This window comes from Astatotilapia calliptera, chromosome 7 (assembly GCF_900246225.1).
Source record: "Astatotilapia calliptera chromosome 7, fAstCal1.2, whole genome shotgun sequence".
In the NCBI taxonomy this organism is placed as follows: domain Eukaryota; kingdom Metazoa; phylum Chordata; class Actinopteri; order Cichliformes; family Cichlidae; genus Astatotilapia; species Astatotilapia calliptera.
This window is the reverse complement of record NC_039308.1, coordinates 35,278,395-35,303,403: the sequence shown is the minus strand read 5'-3', so window position 1 is coordinate 35,303,403 and position 25,009 is coordinate 35,278,395. Positions and strand designations below refer to the sequence as shown.

The window sequence follows — 25,009 nt, the reverse complement described above, 5'->3', positions numbered from 1 at the left end:
AAACCTGCAGTCAGCTGAGACTGAAGAAGTCACTTGGATTATCACGAAACGTTTCTCCCACTGAAAACGTCCAGATGAAGAGAATGAGCCTTTTGGGATTCATGTCATAAGGTTTCTAAAGTAGCCATGCATCATGCGGTCCTGCATATGACCATGTGTCAGAAAAGGAAATTAAAACTCCCAGTGATGCATTTAGAAACTTAGGACACATTGAGTGGACAGCGAGTTCAAGTGACCCTTTGCACTGCAGCAGAGGAGAGAAGCAACACCCTCGCAGAAACTCATGAGTCACATATTCTGTTATTTAACAAATACTGAAAGTCTACGCAGCAGCAGACTAACACTCAGTCTAAACTGACGGCTGCTTTGTCACGAGCTGAAAACAGTGAAATGTTGTCACGTGTCTGCAGATCTGCGTCTATAGACAGAGCGACACATGACGCCTCAGCTGCCTCCTCTCTCCTGCTCGCTCTCTCTCCGCATCTCTGCCTCCATCAGGACACGGAGCTCCGCCTCGGATGCTGCTGGAACTGTTTATCTGATTACCAGATACACGAGCTGCGCTTCCTTAAAGCGACACCCTGGCCTTAATTAATTACACTGCCAGAGAGAAAGAGAAAGAAGGAGAAGAGGAGAGAGAGACGCCGAGGATGCAGTGCCCACCTCCTCCCTGCAGGATGCCGCGAGCCGCCGCTTCATCTCCTGCCTCGAGGTTATGAACTGTAATCTGACCCTGCACGCCAGCAGGAAGACCCCCTCCTCTTCCTCCTCCTCCCCCCTCCTCTCCATCCTGGGATACATCCACGATCAGTGTGTCACGCGGGTTTTTCTTCCGCTTTCTCTCTGCATCACGCTCAGCTGATGAAACTGGCAGCAAACGCGCGTCCCTACAGCCTGCACGGCATCTATGGAAGGCGTTTTTAGGTCCGCGTGTGAGCGTCCTCTCTGCTGTGCTGGCGGCCTTCCTGTGTTTCTGCACTCCTGTTTCGCCGCTGGTACTTTTCCGCTCGCACGCAGCAGATGAAACCCCGACTCCCTGCCTCTGCGCTTCCTCCCCGCGTGGGCTCTGAGACCTGCGTCAAGCGCGCCTCGTCCTCTCCGCGCCCCCGCCGTCGCCGTGCCGCTGATGCGGTGCGCCTGGGTGCTCGCTTTCTCCTCGTCCTGGCCGGTTCCTGATCCTCTGGGCCGGAGGGCCAGCCTCCTCCATCGGGGCAGGATGGTACGGTTTGTGAGCGCGCTGGGGCTCGTCATATTCAGCGTGGCGCTGCTCATCCTGTCTCTCATCAGCTATGTCTCCATCAAGAAGGACTTCCTGTTCAGCACCCCGAGATATGGACACAACGGCGGACCCAGGATGTACATGTTCCACGCGGGGTTTCGGTGAGTCCAGGCCAGGCTGTGGACCTGCAGGTTGTTTGGATCGCAGCAGCTGAGTGTTTGCTTTTTATTTTTGCATCAGTAGGAAACCGTTTTTTGGCGTTGGTCACACTCAGGCGAAGGCCTCTCTGCTGGGTGAGGCCTGCCTGCTTTTTCATTTTTACTCAAGCTCATTTCCATAATTTACACTCAAGAATGTCCAGAAGTATGTGGACACCACATTCCCGTAAATAGCCTACATTGTAAATGTAAACAATGTCCACGAATTTAAAGTTGAATTAATACACTTAAACATCTTTGAACCTTAACCTTCTCACTCATTTTTGTGTCCACACACTTGAGCTTTAAATGTTTCATTTCATTTTTTTCTGAGTAATGAATAACTGCAGTTTTTATGACTTCCTCTTTGGGTTCAGTAATTTAGTAAATCTGTGCAGTGGGTCTTAGTCAGAGGGGAAGCATTAAAAAACAGTGTAACCAAGGAGGAAGTGCTAAAATCTGCTGTTCCTCCTACTTAAGTAACTGCTGACTTTGGAGTCAGTCTGCTTAAGGAGAGACTCCAGTCTTTTCGGTTTTGCTAAAGTAATAACTCCAGTAAGGACATTGTTAAAGACACGAGAAACAAAACTCTTATAATGACTCAGCAGTCTCAGAGAGTGTCCATGTTGTTGTTCAAAACTGTAGCTGTGTGTATTAATGTAAGGAATTCAAATTAAAGAAGATACTCTAACTCAGCCGGGTGACCTTTACTTAGTTTTTGAAACATGTTGTACTTCTTAAGTCTAGCTTGTCTTGCACTTTTTTCTGGTTTAGACTTGAGATCCTGATTTACAGTGACGGAAAACCACAGTGTTAAAGCATACAGTTATACAACCCCAATTCCTCAAAAGTTGTGAATCTGTGTAAAGTGTAAATAAAAAAATAATAACATGATTTACAAATCTCATAAACACAAATCTAATCTAATGTTTAAACTGATCTAAGACTGGATAAGAAACATATTAGCTCATTTTGAATTTGATGGAAGGAACATGTCTCATGGTCATGCTTAACTCTGTAGCATCCCCACTACTTTTAACATTGGTCTGTAACTGTCTGGGAACTGACATTCCATATGTCAGTTCCCAGACAGTTACAGACCAATGTTAAAACATCCATCCATCCATCCATCCATCCATCCATCCATCCATCCGTCCATCCATCAGGTGACAGTATTCCAGACATATTTTTCTCCAGCCACAGTTTCTCCTGTGGATCCTGGGGTGCTCCCCGGCCAGACGCAAAATATAATCTCTCCAGAAGGTTTTAGGACTACCCTGGGTTTTCACCCCAGTGCCCAGGAGGCATCCTATTGAGATGCCATACCCACCTTAGCCAGTACCTTCTGACATGGAGCAGCCGCTGTACTTAAGATTCTTCTGGAAGTCTGAACCTCTTACCTTTCCGTCACCTGACTATAATATCCCAAGATACTTGAACTTCCTTGCAACTCCCTTGCTTGAGGCAACTTCTCAGTTTTGGGTTTTATAAACTGCTCTCACCTTTTCTGTTTTGTCTCTTATGTGATAAGATTAATGCCACTTATGTCTGACAGTCAGCACAGGAAACAGCTGACATATCTCCCTAAAGTTGAAAAAAACAAACAAAAACAAAACCCACATGAGATCCATAACGAATATATTTATATAACTGAAAAGAGAACATCTATCTCTATGTGAAAGAACAGGAGCATGACTTCCTCTCTCTTCTGTTAAATTTCCAGGAAGTCAAGGCTACAGTTTCTAGCACCTGTTTAACAAAAATAGCAGCATGCTCTTCCTCCAAAATCTAAAATTATTTTCACTACAGATGTTGCTACAGATTAAATTTATAGCCTCCCGTTTCCCCGTCTTCATTCTAAGGTCAACTAAACTAAGAAAAGTCGAAACGGGGTCCACAGGCCCACACAGCGTGGTACATCCTGTTTACTGCTAATGCTACGCCTGTACTTGCAAGTGCAGGTGGGACTTCTGTATCACCCCCTGATTAGGTGAAAACAGATGATGGTGGCAATTTGATCAAAACACTGCAGAGTTGGTTCAGCTTAACATTTTCTATCAAAGTGTCCGTTTGTTATTGATCAATTTGCAGTTAATACACCGTAGAATGACACTGACTGCTTCCTAACTCATCACTGGTGGAAGGCGTTTTTTCCCCCACTGAATAAGGAGACAGCTTTGTCCTAATAAACCGATCTAAATGTGGTACACGTCAGTGTGTTTTCCAGTCAGTGTGAGTGTGTGTCAGCCTGAAGAAAAACAGGGCATCTGTCACTTAATCCCACAGCTGTGAACTAGATCAGCACTTCTCACTCTCATTTAATTTTATAAGTTTTATTCTAATGAAGGAAGACGTACGTTTTGCTCTTATAAAAAAAACCCATTTGCATTCATCAGCCGCTTTATTACACCCAACAAACTACATGTTAATGCAAATATCTAAATCAGCCAGCTACATGTCAGCAATCCAGTGCATTTAGGCATGTAGACATAATCAAGATGACCTGCTGAAATCCAAACCAAGCATCAGAATGGTGAAGAAAGGTCATAAAGTGAATTTGAATGTGGCATGGTTTTTGTGTTGTCAGACAGGCTGGTCTGAGTATTTTAGAAAGTTCTGATCTGCTGGGATTTAACTGCACAACCATCTCTAGGGTCTGCAGAGAATGGTTTGAAAAAGAGAAAATATCCAGAGAGTGGCAGTTCTCTGGGTGAAAATACCTTGTTAATGCCAGCAGCAGAAGACAGGGTGTCACTCCTCTCAAATAATAAGAAGAATCTGAGGCTACAATTTGCACAGAATGTTAGAAAAACATTGACTTGTCTGATTAGTCTGGATTCTGTTGTGGTGTCTGGATGAAACGGTCAGAATTTAGTGTAAACAACGTGAAAATATGGATCCGACCTGTCTCTGATCAATGGTTCAGACTGATGGTGGTGATAGTAGTGGTGGAATAGTGTTGTGGATATTTTCTTGCCACACTTAGAGCCCCTCAGTATGTACTGATCATTATGTAAACGCCACAGGCCACCTGAGTATTGTTGTTTATCATGATCATCCCTTTATAAGTACAATGTACCATCTTCTGATGGCTGCTTCCAGCAGGATAACGCAAAATGTCACAAAGCTCATTTGTGCCGCAAAGAATTTAAGCAGTTCGGAAGGTAAAGGGGTGTCCAAACTACAATATCAAGGTGTACCTAATAAGGAGTGTATATTCCCAGTGTTTACGCAGGACTTCTGGCTAATATATGAACCAAAGACATCAGCGGGTTCATCATAAGTGGTTTATTTAGTCATCAGTCATTTAGACACACTCAGATTACAAAGTTCTCTCAGATTTGACCTCATCTGTCTCCAAATTCCAGGTTTTATACTAATTCTACACCAGTAATGTGTTCATTGTATAAAAGTGGCAAAATTGATGTAAATCCTCATACAAGCCAGTATTACAGCTACTGTCAGGTTTGTCTTTAAAACATTATTCCTCATAAAGACTGATTATAAACATTAAGGATTAGCTTGAGTTACATTTACTGCAGGAACTTACAGTCTAAATACAATGTAAAGTGCATTTCCACAACATTAATTCCATCAGTACAACAACATGTCATCAGTCATGTCACACTCGCTGCTCTGTAGCTTCCAAATTATCTCTCCTCCTCAGTGTTAGGCTGATCTTCCTACAGATGTTTCACATTCAGTAAGGGGGTGGGGAGTATTTTATGAGCCGCTGGAAAGTTTTTAAAGTGAAACATCTGTGCAGAAAGTAAAACATCCTAATAAATAAGCTGTCTCCCTACGGTGGCCCCTAGAGACAAAGCACGTACAAACTCCAAAACACTTACAAATTCCAAATAGCACACACAAACTCCAAAACACATGCAAAATCCAAAACATGTGCAAACTTCAAATCCAGGACGCTAGGGGCAGTGTTGAACTCGATTTGCAAAATAAACGGCAAGTTTGTTGCAAACACATAGGCTCTAGTCTCCCTCGCGCTTCCCAGGTTGCCTAGCAACCATGATACTAACAGCTGGAAACGTGTCATACAACTTTGTTTGACAGAAATGAAGGAGAACATTTTTTTTCATTTGTTTGTTTGTTTCTACAAGAGCTTTGTGTGATTTGATAAGTATCTGAGGCTGAGACCACAGGACAGTAAAACATGATTTTTGGGCTTCATTTCTGTACTGAACAGTCATTTAAGATTAGATAGTAAATAACAATTAGCTAATGTTGTTCATGAGACTAAAGTCATATCACTTTTGTAATGTAAATATAATATGGCCAATATTATGGTTATTATATTACAGTTTTTTACAGTCGCTAACAAGCGTTTGTCCAAACAGTTGTCACATTTGCAAAACTCTAAACACAATTAGCACAGCATCGGTCTGTTGTGGCCATACCAGTCACACATTTCATGTCGTGTTCACCCAATATGCAGTCAGTGAACACATTTCCACAATGCTTACATTTTCTTAACAGACAAGCTATACCTCCCAGCAAAATCATGAACTGTTTTTGTAGTATCTACGAATGTTAACACACAACATCCCACAATAGCAAAAACAATATCCCAAACCTTAGATACAGTATAAAAACCTCTGCTTCTGCAATGATATGTCGGTGGATCCGACATACCAGGCGGTTTTATCCCAGGTGCATCGACTTGGATAACATCAGATGTGATGTTGATGAAAACATGTGGCCTAACCCTGAAGATCGCAGAGATTAGATGCAAATCTTTTGCCTTTTTTTAGCCCCCCTCCCCCCCTTTTTATCTTGGCTTTTTGCTGTTGTTTTTTTGTTCAGAATGCTCTTGTGTGTTTCATGGATATTTTGTTCACTGTAAGCAATACTGTAAAACTTCCTCTGTCCTATCATACCGTGTTTCTACTGTACCTCCTGTGGTAAACAGTAAAGAAACAAAAACTTGTTTGCTTTTTACTGGAATGCTTTTGAATGTGAACATTACTGTACATGTGGACATACAGTTACCAACCAAGACATTTCTGGTGTCAATATGGTGGATTGCATGTTTCGCATGCAAATACCTGTGAAACTGAAACATAAAAGTCTATGCAGTTTTTGTAATGTCAATGATAGCCAGTATTTTGAAACCTGGTGTACTTTGATTGACTGCATGTACCTTGTGAGGTGAAAACAAGTGTTATTCTTTGACAGACTAATTTCATTTTGAGTCAGATTTATAGTGTTTTTGTACAGTTAGTGTGTGCAGAGAACGATGTGTTCTAATTTTGAAATGAGGAGTTAGTATATATTTAACAAAGTGTATTTTTGGGAAGGATATTATCCATTTGGCCAATTGTGTTTTGTAGGTGTGGGTCTGTGTTAAGAGTTTAGAAAAGGTATCTGAAGTATGGATAGGCGCTTGTTAGCGACTGTAAAAAACTGTAATCATTATTAGCTATTACAGCAGTGAACATGAACTCTGTGTCAAATACTGAGCCTCAGTACAGATTCAAGTTGCAGTTATTTACATATCTTATCACCTTAAATCTTCACTGCCAAATTTATTTGCCACTGAAGCAGAAGGATGGCATCTGAATAAAACCTCTCTTGACATGCCTAGATGACATTAAAGCTTGGTTGGCTCTAAACTTTTTAAATTTGAATGAAAACAAAACAGATTTGTTGGTGTTTGGACCCAGTGGCCCCTGTGAGTCCTCTTCTATTGATTTAGAACCCCTGGAAGTTTATTTTAAACCTGTTGTTACTGCCCTTGGTTTTAAGTTGAACCAGTCCATTTTTATCATTTAAGGCGACTGGCAAGAGTGAAATCTTTTCTTCCTAGGCAGCACTTTGAAACCGTGATCCATGCTTTTATTTCTTCCCCTGTGGACTACTGTAACGCACTTTATGTGGGGGTCAGTCAGTTGTTACTCTGACATCTGCAGCTGGTTCAAAATGTATATTGACAGTGCATATATAGGTGTATCATATATAAGAGACAAATGTTGTTCCTTCAGTATGTTGGCATTACTAAATTTGGCTCAATGCTTACATACATGTGTAAAAAGAAAATGTAAAAGCTGTGATAACTGTTTCTGATAGAATGAAGAGTAGACTGATATATGAAATATTCCTTTGAGAAAATCAGACCATGTCATAACTGCTTTAAGTCATACAGAATCGATATCAGAGCCTTAAACAGGCTGAATTCTGCTAAATGGGTCAAACTGGGCAGAAAGTCTACAAACACATAACATCCTTATAGAATATGATGTAACACTATAGATCAACTTACCTCAGAATATATAAAGCATATAAACAATTACAGCAATATGATGCAACAAACACAGCAGTGCTACTAATCCAAAAATACTCAAAGCTTCATAGAACTGGAACAAACATTTATTTTTAGTTCCATTCTGCTGCTGATACATACTTTAGGTTTCTGAACATTAAACTTGTTGCTGCCTTTCATAGTGTGTAACCTGAAGGCCCTGAGTACTTTCTCCCACACTGGAAACACTGGAATGATAAAATTATTTGAACATTACCTAATAAGAATGATTCAGGACAGACAATTAGTTATGTTAAACTTTCCTAGCAGTCCTTCAAAAACAGGGAACAGTCTGTCTATTCTCTCCAACTGTCAGCTGCTGCTGGCTCTTCCTCCTCCTCTTCCTCACACACTGTTGAGTTTGTCCTGGTGGATCATCAGGGGTGCAAAGCCTCACAGATGATGTGCAGCAGTGGGTCCCTCAGTCTGTCCTCACTCTGGACACTTGCAGTTGTCACACATGGAAATCAAATGTGTGATAAGCTGCAGGATTCAAACACAAGTGTGACTTATAAACACATGTTCATACTTTTATTCCACAATCAGAGAGAAAGAAACAGAGAGAGAGTGCAGGACAGACAGACACGTGACAGTCTCAGGTGTACACACTGCTACAAAACAGCACCAGAGAAGGAGGATTTAGTGTTTGTGTTATTACGAGTGCTAAACAAGAACAGTGCCCAGATGGTACAGTGGACACATGTGTGACTCCTGTGATTAAAGCATCTTTCTTTCAGCTTAACGAGTGAACCGTCAGCTGACTGACATGACTGACTTTAATTACGCATAAAATCATCAGATTCTCTGTAAGATTAAAGTCAGCTATTGAACGGCGTATATTTTGAAGTAAAGGCTTTAAAACCAAGTTAGTACAAACATCGCTAATGTCACATAACTTTCCCGACATGTTGCCAACAGTAATGTTTTAATGTTCATCATTATAAAAACATTTGCGCTTAAATAAGTGACATAATATTCAGTACTTACTTCTGAAAGTTTACTCTTCGTCCGCTCCGCTTCCGCCGTTTTTTTTCCGGCAAAATTATCCACACCACCGCCGCGCTATGAAGTCTGGGATATGTTGGGCCATGAAGGCTACACCGACCCATCCTTAAAATTCAGGGGAATTAAGGACACATTTGAGGGCCGCATTTCGAGCAGCCTTTGAATTGGGACAGCCTTCGTCGTGTTGCTGTGACGTAATCGGCCTTAAAATGCGACCTTTAAGGCTGCAGACCCCAAATCCGGTCATTGGTACTTCCTGGCTTGTGTAGTTACTAGGTAGCAAAAGCTCAACACTGCTCCTAGCGTCCTGGAGCGCTTCCGTTGTGTTTTGGGGTTTGCATGTGTTTTGGAGTTTGTAAGTGTTTTGTATTTTGTATGTGTTTTGGATTTTGCATGTGTTTTGGAGTTTGTAAGTGTTTTGGAGTTTGTAAGTGTTTTGGAGTTTGTACATGCTTTGTCTCTAGGGGCCACCGTAGGGTCTCCTGTATACAGTGCTTAACACATTCATTAAACCACCAACAAATGTAAAGTTTATACCACAGCTGCCCTAAATTGTCAGTAGTGGTAATTACCAAAAATCATTTTTATATTTCTGATACCATCAATACACCTGTGTGCACAAGCTGTTAATCAAAATTATATTTTTAATTCTAAAATATTATTATTGCTATCCCTGAAATTTCAAATGTACACCTAAAAATAGTAAAGCACATTATTATTATTTTATCAAGATTACAGTTTTACTTGATTACTTACTTCCTGAAAAGAAAAAAATGTTTTAGTGGTTGAATGTTATTTGTGATTAATTTGGAATTTTTCAGAGAGATCGGCCATAAAAAAAAAAATTCAAATAATTTTTTTTAGTTTTAAACAAGTTTTTGAAATATCACACACACACACACACACACACACACACACACACACACACACACACACACACACACACACACACACACACACACACACACACACACACACACACGCTTTGTCCAAATATTTATAGTGTTCTGTTTGAAAACTGCATTTGAAAGCACAATTTCCTTTTAGCATTAGTTGTGATGCAAAAGTACAGAAACTTTGCTCATAAAAAAGTGAAGTGAAAAAACCTGAGATTAACTTGGGGGATGTCCCCTTCCAGGTCATCTCTTTGTGCAGCTTTGCACAGCTTCCTGCATAGCTCCTTTCCATTTTTCACCATTCACTCGTCTTAGATTTGATGATTAGAGCTAAAACTCTACCTCCGTCCCCATGAACACAAAGTGGTCCACACAGCCCAGACCTTGGAGGTGGCCAGGTGTGCTCAGTTTTCTAAACTGGATTCCCAGCAACTTTAGCGACTTATGTTTCATGTTTTGATTGGTTCCTTAAACTTTCCTTTCAGCCTGTTGTGTGGCAGGTCTCATCTGTAGACACTGGAGATGTGGTGTGGTTTGCTTCCAGTCAGTCACACTGGCACCACCTGGGCCCAGTCTAACAGTGCTATAAGCCCTCAGTGTGGTTCTCCTCCCTCAGCCACCTTTTGGATGTTGTTTGGTCTTTTATTTGATTTTCTACACTACACCATACACCATTTCTTTACTCAAGCAATCATTTATACCACTGATTGCATTGATTACACACACCAGTTCAAGTTCTTTCCTTGTTTCCTAAATTTGAAATAGTTTAATTGGCATTTGTGTGCATCCCCCTTGTGAGATTTCACACCAATGCTGGAGAACTAGAGCCCATACAAGTAGCAAACAAAAACCTGGATGATATCGAGGACTACCACAACAGTGGCCTGGCCAGCAGTTGGTGTGGACCGGGGATGGCTGGTCAGCAGCTACTGATTGACAGACCTGATGGATAAAAATATAACTAAGAAAGAATGATAAAAAAGTCACCAAATATACAAGTGTGTGTGAAACAATGAACCACAGTCTAATGCACTTAAAAAGGTGTTGACATTTTTCTGTCCAGTCACGCAGCAGACAGTCATTTATCTTAGAATATGAACAGAAAACATCAGGAGCTGCTTTTCACAAAGACTGATGGCAGAAATCACCTGTGCTAAAAAAAAAAAAATAGGAAGAAGAAGCAGGTTTTAGTAGGGACAGTGCAGCTGAGCTCCACAGAAATCTGTAAATCTTTGCTGTCCGACATGTTGGGTCATGTGCGATGTTCAAACAGCGCAGGTCTGATGAGGGCTCTGTAGGCCGGCCGGCCGTCCTTGGCTGATTTGATTTACAACACGAGTGCCGCATTCATTTTCCTCCCGCCTGTAATAATTTTCCCCCTCGCTTGCTACCATCGCAGGCCAAGGTTACGCTCAGAGTGAGTTAGATGTGGAGCAGAGCAGCATTTTTAAAAGAAAGCAGTTTGTTAGTGGACAAGTTTCTTGTCATGTTGTTGCAGCGTGAGCCCTAATTTATCATCAGGAACTTGGTGATTGCTCTGATCACTGTGCAGCCATATTGGATGGAGAAGGTTTTAGTCCATGTCATGGACTTTCTGCCTGCCAATCAATATTACAATTCAAATGATATTAGTTATCTTTGCTGTTATATCTTAATCAGGAAGAAAATGTCACTAGTTTCTCATTGCTTTCTTTCTGAAGAGGAATGAAAGCAATGCCACAGCTTCTGAAAGTAAATCATGCTGATGAGCTGTTTTGTTAAGATATAAATAATCTCAAGGTTTCAAGCTATCTCTCAAATCACCTGCTTTGTATACAGTAACAAACATAGCTAGATGCAGGGAGCTATAGTTATGGAGCTTTTCTTTTTTTGCATAGTCTCTACATGTGATGTAATCTCAACCAAGAGCTATCTCACTCAAAACCACATGTACCACCAGCCTCTTAATTGTACTCGCTGAAACATCAGAGGGTTAAAAACATCTTTCAGACTCTTGTAACCGATCCATTTTGCCAATGCGGAAGTTTCTTAGAAAAAAAAATGTACCGCTGTTCTTGATTGAAAATGCCTGTTTTCACTTTCCCATTACAGTGAAAGTATTTTGTTTAAATCTGTGCTTTGTTGTGTGTGATGATTGGAGGTCTTCTTATTTTTGATACTGCTGTCACAGTTATAAATGTGCTGTTGAGCCATTTAGATGATTTGCGGTGAGTATTTGAAACGCACTATAGCCTCTGCATGCCTGGTCTCCAGCTCCAAAGTGGTGGGTGTCATTTGAAATGTCAATGAAGAACGAGTGAGTTATTTATCTTTTCTTTTTGTTTCACGCCCCTCCTGCAGTGAGAGGCCACCTCGCAAACCCGACCTGAGGTGAATAAAGAGTGCTGATGCTAAAAACGGAAGGATGCAGTGCAAGCCTTTCTTTTTTTATATCCGGGTTTATGTCAATCACATATGTATCAAATGGGTATATGTATGTCAGTCGACTGCTGTTAAAGCTTGACCTGCCAGCCTACTTACCATCTTTCAAGTCAAATCAAAATTAAGATCACGAATGCTCACTTGAGCCCTGTTAATGTTGTGGTGCTGAATTTGACATGGCATGAAGAAATGTACCATATATATATATATATATATATATATATATATATATATATATATATATATATATATATATAAATTAGATGTATATTTGTATATTGCAACCTTACTCAGTTTAAGCAGAGGTTGCAAAATGATTCAGCATTTCATTGTAATCTGTGAGCATTATAATTTGAGCATACACAGCTAAATACATTCAAAAATAAGAAGTCTTACATACAAGCTTAGATCCTTTCCAACCTCCAGTTTGTAGAGCTTTAATGGTAAAAATTGTATTTCATGCTGATTCAGATTCAACTCCTAAACTGCAAAAAATGTCTGCAAAAATGTCAGATGCTACAGCAACGCCTGAGTTGCACAGACATAATAGAGGCCGAGCCACCAGTTCATTAGGGGAAAATGTGCATTCTCTAATTGGTGGCAAGTGACTAGGTGGCGGCAAAGAACTTCGTTATGATTGCTTTAGTTGCTAGCAGATTGTTGCCTGTAGTTTGCATGAAAGATGCCAACTTTTATAACTTTTATAACCTTTGGGGTTATGTCAGAAAGGGTATCTGGTTTTAAAGTCTAACAAAACAAATATGCAGAGCTACCTTGTGCTAATCTTGTGTTGCACTGTCTAGCTTCACTGCTGCTCAGAGAGTAGTTGGCAAGTGTTTGCAGACAGGTTGGTGTCTTCCATTCAAACTACAGGCAACCATCTGCTAGTGAAGAAAGCAGTCATAAGCTGTGTCCCAAAACGTAGGCTGCATCCTTCGGAGGCCACATTTGAAGGCCAATTACGTGACAGCCAGGCGACGAAGGCTGTCCCAATTCGTCGACTGCTTCAAATACGGCTCACAAATGCGTCCTTCATTTCCCCAAATTTGAAGGATGGGTCGGGTGTGTCCTTCGTGGCCCACCATATCCCAGAATAAATAGCACGGCTCAGCCAATTTCAGTTTCCAACAATGGCGGCCGTTACTAAGTTTTAATATTACTCTTATTGCTCTTTCTGGGTCACAAAATAAACTTTTAACATATTTTCAGACGAGAAAGTAGCCATGTAAACTTCAAATATCTGCTTGGTTTATCAAGACATCGCATATTTGCAAAAGTGCTCCGACATTTTCGGAGACGTCTTTTACCCACCCGCTTGATAGCTAGCCGGGGGGTTCAATGGTCACTCGAGCCGGCAAGAGCAGCGGACTCCCAGCTTCATCGTTTTCAGACCCTGCTGTCTTTCACTACTCAGGTTAAACATGATATATAAGTCACTCGGATAACTTAAAAATGTAATTTTTTTTGAAGGCTAGACCGTCCCATTTCACAGCCTCGCACTTACGGCCTTCTCGGTCTTCGAAGGACCCGGCCCAGGCTGGGTCCTCCGAAGGATGCGGCCTACGTTTTGTGACACAGCTATAGACTTTCAAAAATCTCAAGCAAACTCCATGCCAACTGGTCAGGGAGTGCATATTTTTCCCTAGCAACCAGTCATTACTGGCTTGCCTGGTAGGACAGTCCAAGTTACCTCTGTTGCTTTCTGGACTGTCCTAATGCAGTCACCTGCACGAACCTGGTTCTTCATGGAGGATAAACATCAAGGACTTCAAACAGTATTTGATCAACTATTATTTGCCTATGTCATACTAGAGACCTAAAATCTTGACATTTTGAAGTTTAGTCTGTGGCAGGAAACTAGTCTTAATGACTCAGTTTTCCCAGACAGGGATTAAGCCTTGGAATAAAACTTTCCAGTGGAGACCTTCATTGAATTTTTGTTTTAGTCTAGGCTTAATTCACTATATACAAAATGTCGAGTTTTCATTGCAAAAACCCGGTGTATAGAAATTCTTTTAAAATACTTACCTGATGAATCTCTTTGTTGAGTCTAGGTTTTATTACAAATGTTCAGGACGATTATCATTACCGAGAAATTAAAGTTGGGCCTTCTTGCACTGCAAATAAAAATGTTCATCTTAACACGTTTGTTTTGTCATTGATGTGAATCAGTGTTTTAAAAGCATCCCAAACACAGACACAGTGAATGAAACTGTATTAGGCTGAACAGTCAATATTTCCTCAATGTCACTATGAATAACTTGTTAAGATGGACAGAGTTGATGCAACTGTTTGGCCTTATTGCTCATTTTTCCACAGAATCCCGAAGAGTCTATTCTTTGACTAAACCAGATTCGCATGCAGGAAAGAGACTGAAAGTCTGCATTTACATTGAGCTGAGTGTAAATGAATGAGCTGTTTTTCACTGCAGCTGATTTCCAAATGAACAGAATGATAGATATTTGCAAAATGGCTCTTTAAAGTCTTTCACATTTCAGTAAGTTTCTTTTGGAAGCATTTTAGCTTTGTGGAGAAAAAGACAAAATCTGATTTATGAATGGAGAGTTCCCATCTACAGTTCCTGTCTTATTTATATTTTCATGTAATAGTTTTAGCCATATTGTTTTTGTTACTTTTATTAAAACATCACTGTAAAGAAGTTGTGAAAAAACACCAGCTGACAATCAGACAGGTTTTTAAACAATTCAGCATTTTTGGTTCCAGGTATTTGCCCAACTAAATATCATTGAGTATTTGTGGCTGTAGCAAGAAAGGCTGGCATGCATGCTGCATGCACGAGGTGCGATCAAAAGATGCTTGGCCATATCAGTGCAGTCCCTACTCATTAACTGGACTACTGGCCAGATTTGCATCCCTGCAACTTCATCTTTCTTAAACTTTCTTAAAAATGCAAATAAAAGTGGAATGACTAAAGTTTTGACACAGTGGAAGAAATCAAGTGCTTATTGTAGAAGGAGTCATGCTGACCTTGATGGAAAGATTGTTCAAATTTGATTTTTATTGACTACCTTAGAACTTTCTGATCACACCTCACATACTTTGTGCAAGAAGACATAACGACATAACAGTGCAAGAAGCTGCTTCTCTGGATGGGCTCCAACTCCACCGCTTTGGACTGCTGCTAGTGACTGTAATCCATGTTCTGCTCTGCAGCTTTGGTGAGCTCAGTGTAGTGGCATCAGCTCCTTACCTTTTATGGATCACTGGGCAACACTCTGTAGTTGGTGGTATTGGACACTCTCTCTCCAGAACAGAACAACATTTACAGTCGCCAGCTGCAGTTCAAGGCACTTGTCGGTGTCTGAATGGTGCTGAGGACCCACCAGAGCATAAAGCTGACCAGCATGCAAGTGTTAAATGCTATATGAAAAAAAAAAAAAAACTCAAAACACTTGGGCACTCATACCAGTATAATATGCATGTTTGAAAAAAAAAAAAGATTTCTTTAATAATTAGCTTATTCTTAAAAAACACGCCTGTTGACTTCATGTAAAGATATGCACAGGATGAATATTTCTGACACACTAAAAGTGTATTTAGTATATTTATTCTCAGACTGTTGCTGTACTATTGTGCAGTTTCTAGTTTTATTCAGAAGCCACTAAGCCACAGTTTTTACTACCAAATAAAAATGTGTTTGTATCCTGGCTTGGTCAAAACCTGCCTGATTGCCTGACTTTTTGTTATTATGTCCATTTGATGATATTCAAAGCTGCTTAATGGTTTACCAAAAAGCTAAAATGCTTCATAAAATATTTCTAAGTGCAACTGCATGATTTACTTTCATTAAAAAGAGGACCAAGTTAATTGACATGTCTCTGCCTCCTCTGTGCAGCTCCCAGTTGGCGATGAAGTATTTGGATCCAGCTTTTACTTCTCTGACCAACGCTCTCAGCGAGGACCTGCAGAACTCCTCTAAATGGAGGCACAACAGCACTGCTTTTAACCAGCAGAGGTAGAACACACACACACACACGCACACACACACACACGCACGCACGCACGCACGCACGCACGCACACACACACACACACACACACACACACACACACACACACACAAAAACTGTCTCCTGCATTGGTTTCTGATGGTCTTGAAAGCTTAACATGCTTTTAGCACTCCCAACAGCAAGTGTTAGTTGTGAAAAAGTTTGCCACATTTTTTGTGTTAGTGAAAGCTTTGGGTAGCTGTTCAGAAACACTTCACTGAATCCGAGCCCAGTATCACTTCTGTTTACTGATTGTGGACCATTTTGAAACTCTTCTGGATTAGTGCAAGATATTTTTTGCTAAATGAAAGCATGAACTTAAAATTCATCTAGTAGATTTTTCTTTGTGGATAGGGCTGCTACTGACCTATATTCTACAATACAAAAACATACAAGTCCAAGCTATGTGTAGTCATAGCGAGTCACATTAAAGTCCAGAAGTTTGATGCTAATCTAAAGAAGTTTCAAGTCTGAAGTTAGAGCATCACTTAAGTCAGTTAAGTGTTTAGTCACATTTTAAAATACATCCTCCTGCTCTAAAACTGAAGGCACTTTTCTCAACAGACTCCTAACTGTTTAGTAGAGTTCGCTATCAGCCAATGAAGATACCTTAAACCTCTTAAGATTCTTTTTAATGGCCACCAGGGGGCAATACCTGTGGTTGCAAGAAAGATTTTTGATAAGAAGTCTCCGGGAAATTGGCCTTCTGACCTGACCTCAGTAAATAGTTTCTTGATGAGTTTATGGGCTTAGTCAAATAATAGTCTCAGATTTAGGTTACTCAAGGCAATCCTACAATCATATCTGCCTCTTGCTTCTCACATTTGGCTTCAAAAGACAAAGATGGTCATTATGAAAACACTCAGATAGAGCCATCAAAGCAGGACTTTGGAACTGTGGTTGACATCATGTAGCTACATCCATTTTTTATACTATCTATGGTTACCACCAATTATCAGACCCAAATCTATTTGTGTCAAAATAGAGTTCAATGTGCCCACACAAATACAAGATACAGGGTAAGAACTCTGGTGCCAGCAAAGTGGAGGGAGGAGAGCCTTTCTTCCTGAAGATCGACTACATATCAGCTTCCAGTCCTACTGCCATCACCTTGTCTTGTTTATTTATTTTTGTCCACCTGGAACAACTCCCAGCACACTTTCGCTGCACATGCTTTTGTAGTGTTCTACCTGACTGACTTTCTCTGTGTTGTCTGTTGTAGCTAAAAAAAATCTCAACAAGGCAATATATTTCCATCTTGCAGGAAGGAGATCTCTCAGTACATCGACATACCCCACAACTTCACGCTGACTCGAGACTCAGTCCGAATCGGTCAGCTGATGCATTATGACTACTCCAGCCACAAATACGTCTTCTCCATCAGCGACAACTTTCGCTCTCTCCTCCCGGAGGTCTCACCAATCCTCAACAAGCACTATAACGTATGTGCTGTGATTGGCAACAGCGGCATCCTCACTGGCTCACGCTGTGGTCCCCAGATTGAGAAATACGACTTTGTCTTCCGCTGCAATTTTGCGCCGACTGAGATCTTTAAAAAAGATGTTGGGCGTCGCACCAACATGACGACCTTTAACCCCAGTATCCTGGAGAAATACTATAACAACTTACTAACTGTGCAGGACAGAAATAACTTCTTCCTTAGCCTGAAGAAGCTAGATGGCGCCATTCTGTGGATCCCGGCGTTTTTCTTCCACACGTCGGCCACAGTGACGAGAACGTTGGTGGACTTTTTTGTGGAGCATAAAGGTCAGCTCAAGGTCCAGCTCGCCTGGCCTGGAAACATCATGAAATATGTCAACAAGTAAGAAAAAGCAGACTATTAAAGTACATTCAGGTGTTAAATCATTAATATCTAGTACGTCATCAGTCCACATCTCCACATGTGATCACTATGTCATTAGTAGCAGTAAAACATTTTATAACTCTACTCATTAAAAATAAAGATGTATACTTAATATAAATTTGGCTGATCTCCTCTTCAGTGTCTTCTCCATGTGCACCTCTGGACCTCTTCCAGATGAGGAATTTGCACTTATATTTGTATGTCTGTGACGTACACTGTATTGTCTTCATTGTGTTATAAAAAGAAAAACTCTACAACTTTAGTTTCACATTAATGAAGACTTCAAAAAGCCAAGCCGGAAGAGGAACAGAGCTGCATAAGGAGGCAACCCTGATGGCCAAGACTGGCCAAATTAGGACTGGCCATCATTTCTGTGTGGAGTATCCTGAAGGGAATAAATGGTTAAGAAGATAGGGGGATGGTTTTAAGTCAGGAGTCTGTGTGGACAGATTTGTTTTTGAATATAACCCCCCAGTGGCCGTTAGATGAACTGCAGTTTTGGCCTTTTATTTTCTGAGGTTGTAGCTGAGTTTTTACAAATTTTGTTCTAGGGTACATATTTGTGTTCACAGTAATGAGGAAACATGTTCTTCAGTCCAACAACGCAATTTATTAATGACTTTAATAGTTTTTGGACAACAGTAGGGTTGTTGACTGATAGATTAATTTCTGGATTTTGGTCTTTAATTGATTTGTTTGACAAGGAAATCTCCATCATCAACGTGAACATTAGGTTTACTAGATAACTTTTTTCTAAATATGTCTTGTCATTGTCATTGGTAATTATTTACCTTTTACCTATGATGATACTCACATTTCATAAGGTTGTCAAAGTGACCTGTTGAAGTTCAAACTGAGCACCAGAATGTGGAAGAAAGGTGATTTATCTGATGCTGAACGTGGCATGGCTGTTGGTACCAGACGGGCTCTGAGATTTTGGAAACTGCTGATTTGTGATTTTTTTTCCAAACAACCATCTCTAGGGTTTCACATTATCGATAATGTTAGTAGATCAATATAGACTAAAATCTAAAGGAATGGTTCCAGTATGTTTTTGAATCTATGCCATGAAGGATTAAGGCAGTTCTGAAGGTAAAATGGGGTCCAACCCACTACTTGAATTAATCTCTGAGTTTATTGCATAGCTCATTAAGATTAACAGCTGATCAAATTCGGTGCTTTCTGCTTGTTAAAAATGGACATGCTCACAACTGGATTTCATTTCCGCCCGGTTAGCTTGGTCGTCCCTGTCTCTTAGCATTTAAAGGCTGTAGCTATTTGTGCTTTCTCTCTGTCTGTGTTTTTAAATGTCCCTCATCCACCTCAATCCTGTTTAAAGAAACTAGTAGAAACTGGCTGACACGTGGCTGTTTTGTATTGAGCTGTATTCTATATGTCAAAAGAGGAGATTTAGGCTCCAAAGCCGGATTATAAGGAAACAGCTATTTAGTGAAAGGTATGGCACACAGCTGTAACAGTGTGTGTGGAGAGAGGGGGATTTAAGTTGGGTTCTTAGTGTTGTAGTGGCAGAATAGGGCTGCCCGTACAGTAGTCTAATCTTTACCAATCCCATTAAGTCTACCTGCTCTGGAAGAATTACCACTTTTAAGCAGCTCAGACGGCTTTCAGCGCTGTAAGGACTCTTGAAGCCGCTTTTGTTTAGGCCAGTTTGGAGAGTTTCCCCCTTTGTGATTCTTCAGAGCAAAACTGCCACATTAAAGCTTCAGCAGATTATGTCCTATCAATAGAGTCCTATTTTCAGAATTTTTGGGAATGATTTCTAGAAAAAAGCAGACAAAAGTGGACAGGATGATATTCCTTTATCTCCGTTTACCAAAATTCAGGTTTTTGCCTAAACTGTTCAAAACAAGGGGGAAATAACTAGGAACAAAAGCAGGAAGTCGATGCTAAAAAGGATCAAAACACAGCAAAAACATTGCAAAAAAAGTACAAGGAACATGTCACAGATAAACTCAGTGGTTTGTTGCAAATCCTTGATTCTAATATTCTTTAATTCTAATAATCGCTTTGCATTTATTTGCCACTTAGTTATTAGGTCATAGCATTTTTCAAGTGTTTAATAGTAAAAGTGATATAATTCACTTTAAGAGTGAATAAATAAAGTTGTGAGTGCCTGAATTATTAATTTAATCTGTGACCAGTCTCTTGTCATTCATACTCCACAGCTACTGGAAAACCAAGCAGCTGTCGCCGAAGCGCCTGAGCACAGGCATTCTGATGTACACGCTGGCTTCTTCCATGTGTGACCAGATCCACCTGTACGGTTTCTGGCCCTTTGGCTGGGACCCGAACACAGGCAAAGAGCTCCCCTACCACTACTACGACAAGAAGGGCACCAAATTCACCACCAAGTGGCAGGAGTCCCACCAGCTGCCAGCCGAGTTTAAACTCCTCTACAAGATGCACACAGAAGGACTGCTGAAGCTCTCCCTCTCCCACTGTGCTTAGGGATAAAACTGTGGCAGGTACTGTGCTCCTTCAGGCTCCGATCCAGCACTTCCACTGGCCGGAATTACAGAAAGGGTGAGACAAGCAAAGTTGGGACTCCTGCCGTTTAGTCAAAGGCAACAGCTTGACTGTAAGGCTGAGTTGGTGCAGTGGAGATCAGTCTGAGATACCAGAGCAAAGGCTCGTAATCGTGTGCTCAAGATGAACTGTGACAGCTCAATAAACAAGCAGTGTGTTAATTTTCTACTGCTCATAAATCTACAGCTGAACAGCACTGCGTTTAGTTTCATTTTACCACAAAAAGGTGGACTGTCATACAAAAGCTGGTCTTCAGACGAGTGTCACAGTGCTGAATCATTTAATAGCTTTTTAATTGCAGTCGTGGTCTTTCACAGAACTAATGCAGACACATGCAACATAAAACTGCTCCATCCAGAAATGACAGCATGTAGGCCAATCAGATTCAAGCACATAGATCCAGGCATGGCAAAAAACATGATTTTGTGGCTGTTTTCAAAAATTGCAAAGTGCTGTCTTACGTTCGTTATATATTATAATAAACAGCCGTGTGGCGCTGGGGTTTGGTAAACCCTCAAACTCAGAGCTCTGACATTTTGGGTTTTTTTTTTCTTTGGTTTCTTTGCTGTTTTTGGTCTGAAAACAACAATGCTGGGATCATCCGCATGTCAGGGACCACACTGACAAAGTCTGGAGGTTGGATGTATGCAGGGTCCTGACAATATCCTAGATTTTATTTTTGCACATTAGAGTCATATTAAGAAAAGAAGATGAAGCTTGATGAAGATGATGATGAGATCAGAATACACAGTATTTTGCCTTTGACCAAGATACATTATCAGTCTACATATCTTTCTGTTTTCAAAACTTCTACAGTGCCACATACAAAGGAGAACAAAAGGAGGGACCAGGTTTGGCTTTCTTTGCTCCACCTGACAGCTCCAACATCATTATCAGTCTTTCCTTTTGCCATGTCTGCTGTTGTGCTATATATATATATATAAGAACGCTCAGTCTCTATATTTAGCACAGTGAAAGGATATAGTAGATCCTACAGTAGTGCAATCGGTGCCTGGAGAAGTCTCTTTTTTGTTTATTTAAGCAGCAGGCATGATATAGTATAAACGCCCTGTGCTACAAGCACTAAAGTATGAAAAAACTTATTGCATTTGCACTTCACTCTCCAAAAACGAAGTAGTATTTTACATATATTCACTTAACTCTATCTGAGTTTGTGTCCATCTGATGAATACAAATCAATTTTTCTTTCTCCTTTTAGTCTCATTAGCTCATTCCTTATTCCCGTTTCTACCCTGCTGTTTTTATTTGTTTGTTGCGTATGAGTGGTTTGATAACCTTTGATTTCTAAAGTGAACCTACTGCTAATGTTAGAGCTATAAACAGAGTAAACCATGGAGTTAACGTCACTTTAAAAGATCTACTTTTAAAACAAATAACTATACGTTTCATAGGGATAGTAGGGCTGAGTGATTCTTTTGAATATCATTTAGGAAAAACAAGATAATTGGATTAAGTGTTGGAGATGGAGCCAAGACGATGAAAAGAGCTACTTTGGTCAATACAATTTCTGTAGAAGTAAATTATGACAAGGTTTAGGAAAGGCTAGAAGCTCTGAAAGGCAGGTTGGTACAAAGCAGAGTTTGCTTTGCAGTCAAAAGCAAGTCAATTCTCTACAACTATTTAAAATATTTAAAATTATTTATTTATTTATTAAATTAAATAAATGCATGATTCTTGAATCAATAATCACATTAAATAATCACAATTACAAACAATCCCAAATCCCAGCTGATCTGTAAAGTTCAATCACAGACTGTATTTAAATGATGGAAATTGTGACGTCACAGTTGATTAGTGCGGCAAGGAAGCTAATTTACCATATTAACTTATTTTTTAAAAAAAACAACATAAATTCAGTATAACCTGAAACTACCAACTGAGCCAAGTCATAAGAAAAGTGTTCACTTCACATGGCAAGAAAGCCGAACTGCTGAAGTTGCCCCCGACTGGCTTTTAGAAATAATGTAGATTTAAGGTACTTCTGTATGGACCCAGAAGCTACATCCAGCTTTTTTAAATGCAGTTTAAGAGTCCAGCCCAGCTAGAAAGAAATAAAAAGACATTAATTTAAGGTGACTAATAAAAAGTTAATTTAAGATGCATCAGCAAAGCTTCTTCTTCTGCTTTTACATGGAAAATAGTTCCTATTATATTTTATTCAAGTCCTCTTTGATAGAAGTTGTGGCATTGTAGTGTAGTGCCTCCTGGATGACCACACGGGGCCTCGCCTTCTCCCTTTGATGATGAAATTTACATCACTTAAACCTTTTAGCTGCTTGTCTTTAGCATCGTGTTTTGGGCCGCGTACAATTCACCACTTTATGCCAGCAACAACGAGACTTTTTACAGACAATCAGATTGAGCCACGAAGACATTCAAGAGGGAATTAGCATTGTCAGCGCCATCGACACAATGTTAAAATTCTTGTTTGCTGTTTTGTAAAATGGGCTGTGTGGTGTTTAGATTTACCTTGTTACTCAGTAAAACAGTGAACCTGCCACAAGTGAATGGAAAGAGTTTAAAAATATAGTATAAGAATAAGATGTGTTTATATTTGTGTTTATTTATTAGTTTTTTTAAATCATGTCTAAATTTTATTTTGTGTAAAGGGACAACACTGGTAAATGTACAGGTTGTTCATTTTAGCAGGAAGACATGTGTTCCCTCTTCCATACTGTTTTTTTTTTTTAAAGAATGACGATGATGCAAGTCCAGATATTTGACTGACCACTGGTGGGTCCATTGAGACGCTGTTATTTTGAACCTTTACTGTTAGAAAATACTAGTAAGACAATGGAGAGAGCCTGAAGTGGTTATAACCTCAACTTATGATCAAGAATCGGTAGATTAAAGGTCGTCACTGGCACGAGACTCTGTTGCTTATCTGTTGATGTAATTGTGGAGAGTTGAGACTTTAACATTGAAATAAGATAAAGTTATTATAAAGGGGTTTTTTGTGCTTACACAACAAAGTCTTTGTTTGTCGGCTTGTTCATTGGTTTTATAAAGTATAACAAGCACAAAGATAAGACAATTAAAATATCAATTTTCTTACTGTCATTAATCCCTGTTTGTAGTTGTTACAGAAATGTGCACATTTTTCACAATATATCCCAGGAGGCACTTTTCATTTCATGGGAAAAATCCACCATCGATGTAAAAGTTTTGGCACTCTTGGCTTTCCATACATATTTGGATCCACATACTCAGGTTTTTGTGAACAGGTACAGTTGGACAAACTTCTTTTATCATTACTTCCTTGAGTGTTTTGTGGTATGTTAATCTTTTTCTCTTTTTTTGCTGTTGCTTCTGTGTATGTGTGTTTACAAATCCATCAAATACTTTTTCATTTGTAGTTAATTAGAGATGATTTAAGACACCACATGCTACATGAGAGAAATTCCATCATAAGCATTTTTTGTTTTTAGGCACATCAAATATGAATTATAATTTTTTTTACATGCTTTTTATCTCCAAGGGAGAGTTGTGTCTTTGTGGATTTTTAATTTTTAACATTTTTTGAGTTTTGCAAAAATGAGGGAAACTGGGACTAATTTTGTAATCTGCAGCTCAATTTTTGCTGGATTTCACTTATTTTTCCTTTTAGTGTCCTAAAATTTTATTCCAGAAAGATTAAATATGATGTTTTAGGGAATTAAAGACATAGAGATTGTCGTTGTGAAGGTTATGCTATTTTCTGACTTGAGCTGAGTTTTACAAGATGTTCTCATGTTTTATTTTTGTCTTTTTTCTTCTTTCTTTTGTCATCTTTTATTTTTGTAGTGTAAAATAATAGTAAAATATCAGGTAACAGCTTTTACAGAATGTATTTTTTCGCATTGTGAATGAAACTGATGCCGGCTCCATTCACGTCCATGTCTTCAGAGACCAATGGAGGAAGATTCGTGCAGGAATAACATAAACTAGAACCACTTTTAGATATCATAAACAATATGCTGTAGATTTAATAATAAGTTTAAGTCATCCAGTACTTGAAAGAAACTATATCTACTCTGTATTTATTTCATTATTTAGTCATTAAATGAATTAAATGATCAGTTTGACAATGTGAGTGGTGTCTTCTTCTCCTTTGTTTGTTGAAAAGATGAAAACATCTTTTTCCTTCCTTAGTCAGCACAAACTGAAATAATTCTAAAGCTGGAAGCTGCTGACTGTGGTGGGAAAAATAATCTCGGTTCAGAAAATGCTCAACGTTATCAGCAGTAAACACTGATTTGTCCACGTCGCACAGAGTAAAACCCGCTCAGTGACCTTTAATCTACACGAGGGAGGACACGGAGGTCCGTGTGCCATCACACGTCGACACGTCTAACGCTGATGTGACTGCACATCATTGCCTTCCAGTGAAATTTTTATAACTGTTATGCAAAACAGGGCAACAAATGGCGATGCAGTGGATAGCTTTGTTGCCTCCCAGCAGGAATATCCTGGGCCTGGGACTTTGGAAGTTCTTCATTCGCCAGACCGGCGACGTGTCCAGGGTCCATCGTTTGCCT

The 25,009-nt window shown here is 39.8% G+C and overlaps 1 protein-coding gene across 2 annotated transcripts; it reads left to right on the top strand.

Annotated features, from left to right (window-relative positions):
• Nucleotides 1–92: 92 nt before the first annotated feature.
• Nucleotides 93–23,053, top strand: st8sia3 (ST8 alpha-N-acetyl-neuraminide alpha-2,8-sialyltransferase 3). 2 transcript variants are annotated; one of them, XM_026174504.1, is made up of 5 exons: nucleotides 93–1,380; nucleotides 11,971–12,000; nucleotides 15,908–16,027; nucleotides 17,325–17,882; nucleotides 20,111–23,053. In XM_026174504.1, exons 1-5 carry the CDS (start codon nucleotides 1,127–1,129, stop codon nucleotides 20,391–20,393), a joined length of 1,245 nt encoding a protein of 414 aa, XP_026030289.1. In that variant the 5' UTR covers nucleotides 93–1,126; the 3' UTR covers nucleotides 20,394–23,053. The 2 variants fall into 2 exon arrangements, with proteins under 2 accessions (XP_026030289.1, XP_026030290.1); XM_026174505.1 differs by lacking the exon at nucleotides 11,971–12,000.
• The last annotated feature ends 1,956 nt before the right edge of the window (nucleotides 23,054–25,009 follow it).

Bases quoted from the DNA above. Each gene is read 5' to 3' on its own strand.
- st8sia3 (XM_026174504.1), top strand. From the start codon at position 1,127: ATGCGGTGCGCCTGGGTGCTCGCTTTCTCCTCGTCCTGGCCGGTTCCT. The intron at 12,001-15,907 runs GTGAATAAAGAG...TCCTCTGTGCAG, and splicing joins CCTCGCAAACCCGACCTGAG to CTCCCAGTTGGCGATGAAGT. The intron at 16,028-17,324 runs GTAGAACACACA...TCCATCTTGCAG, and splicing joins ACTGCTTTTAACCAGCAGAG to GAAGGAGATCTCTCAGTACA.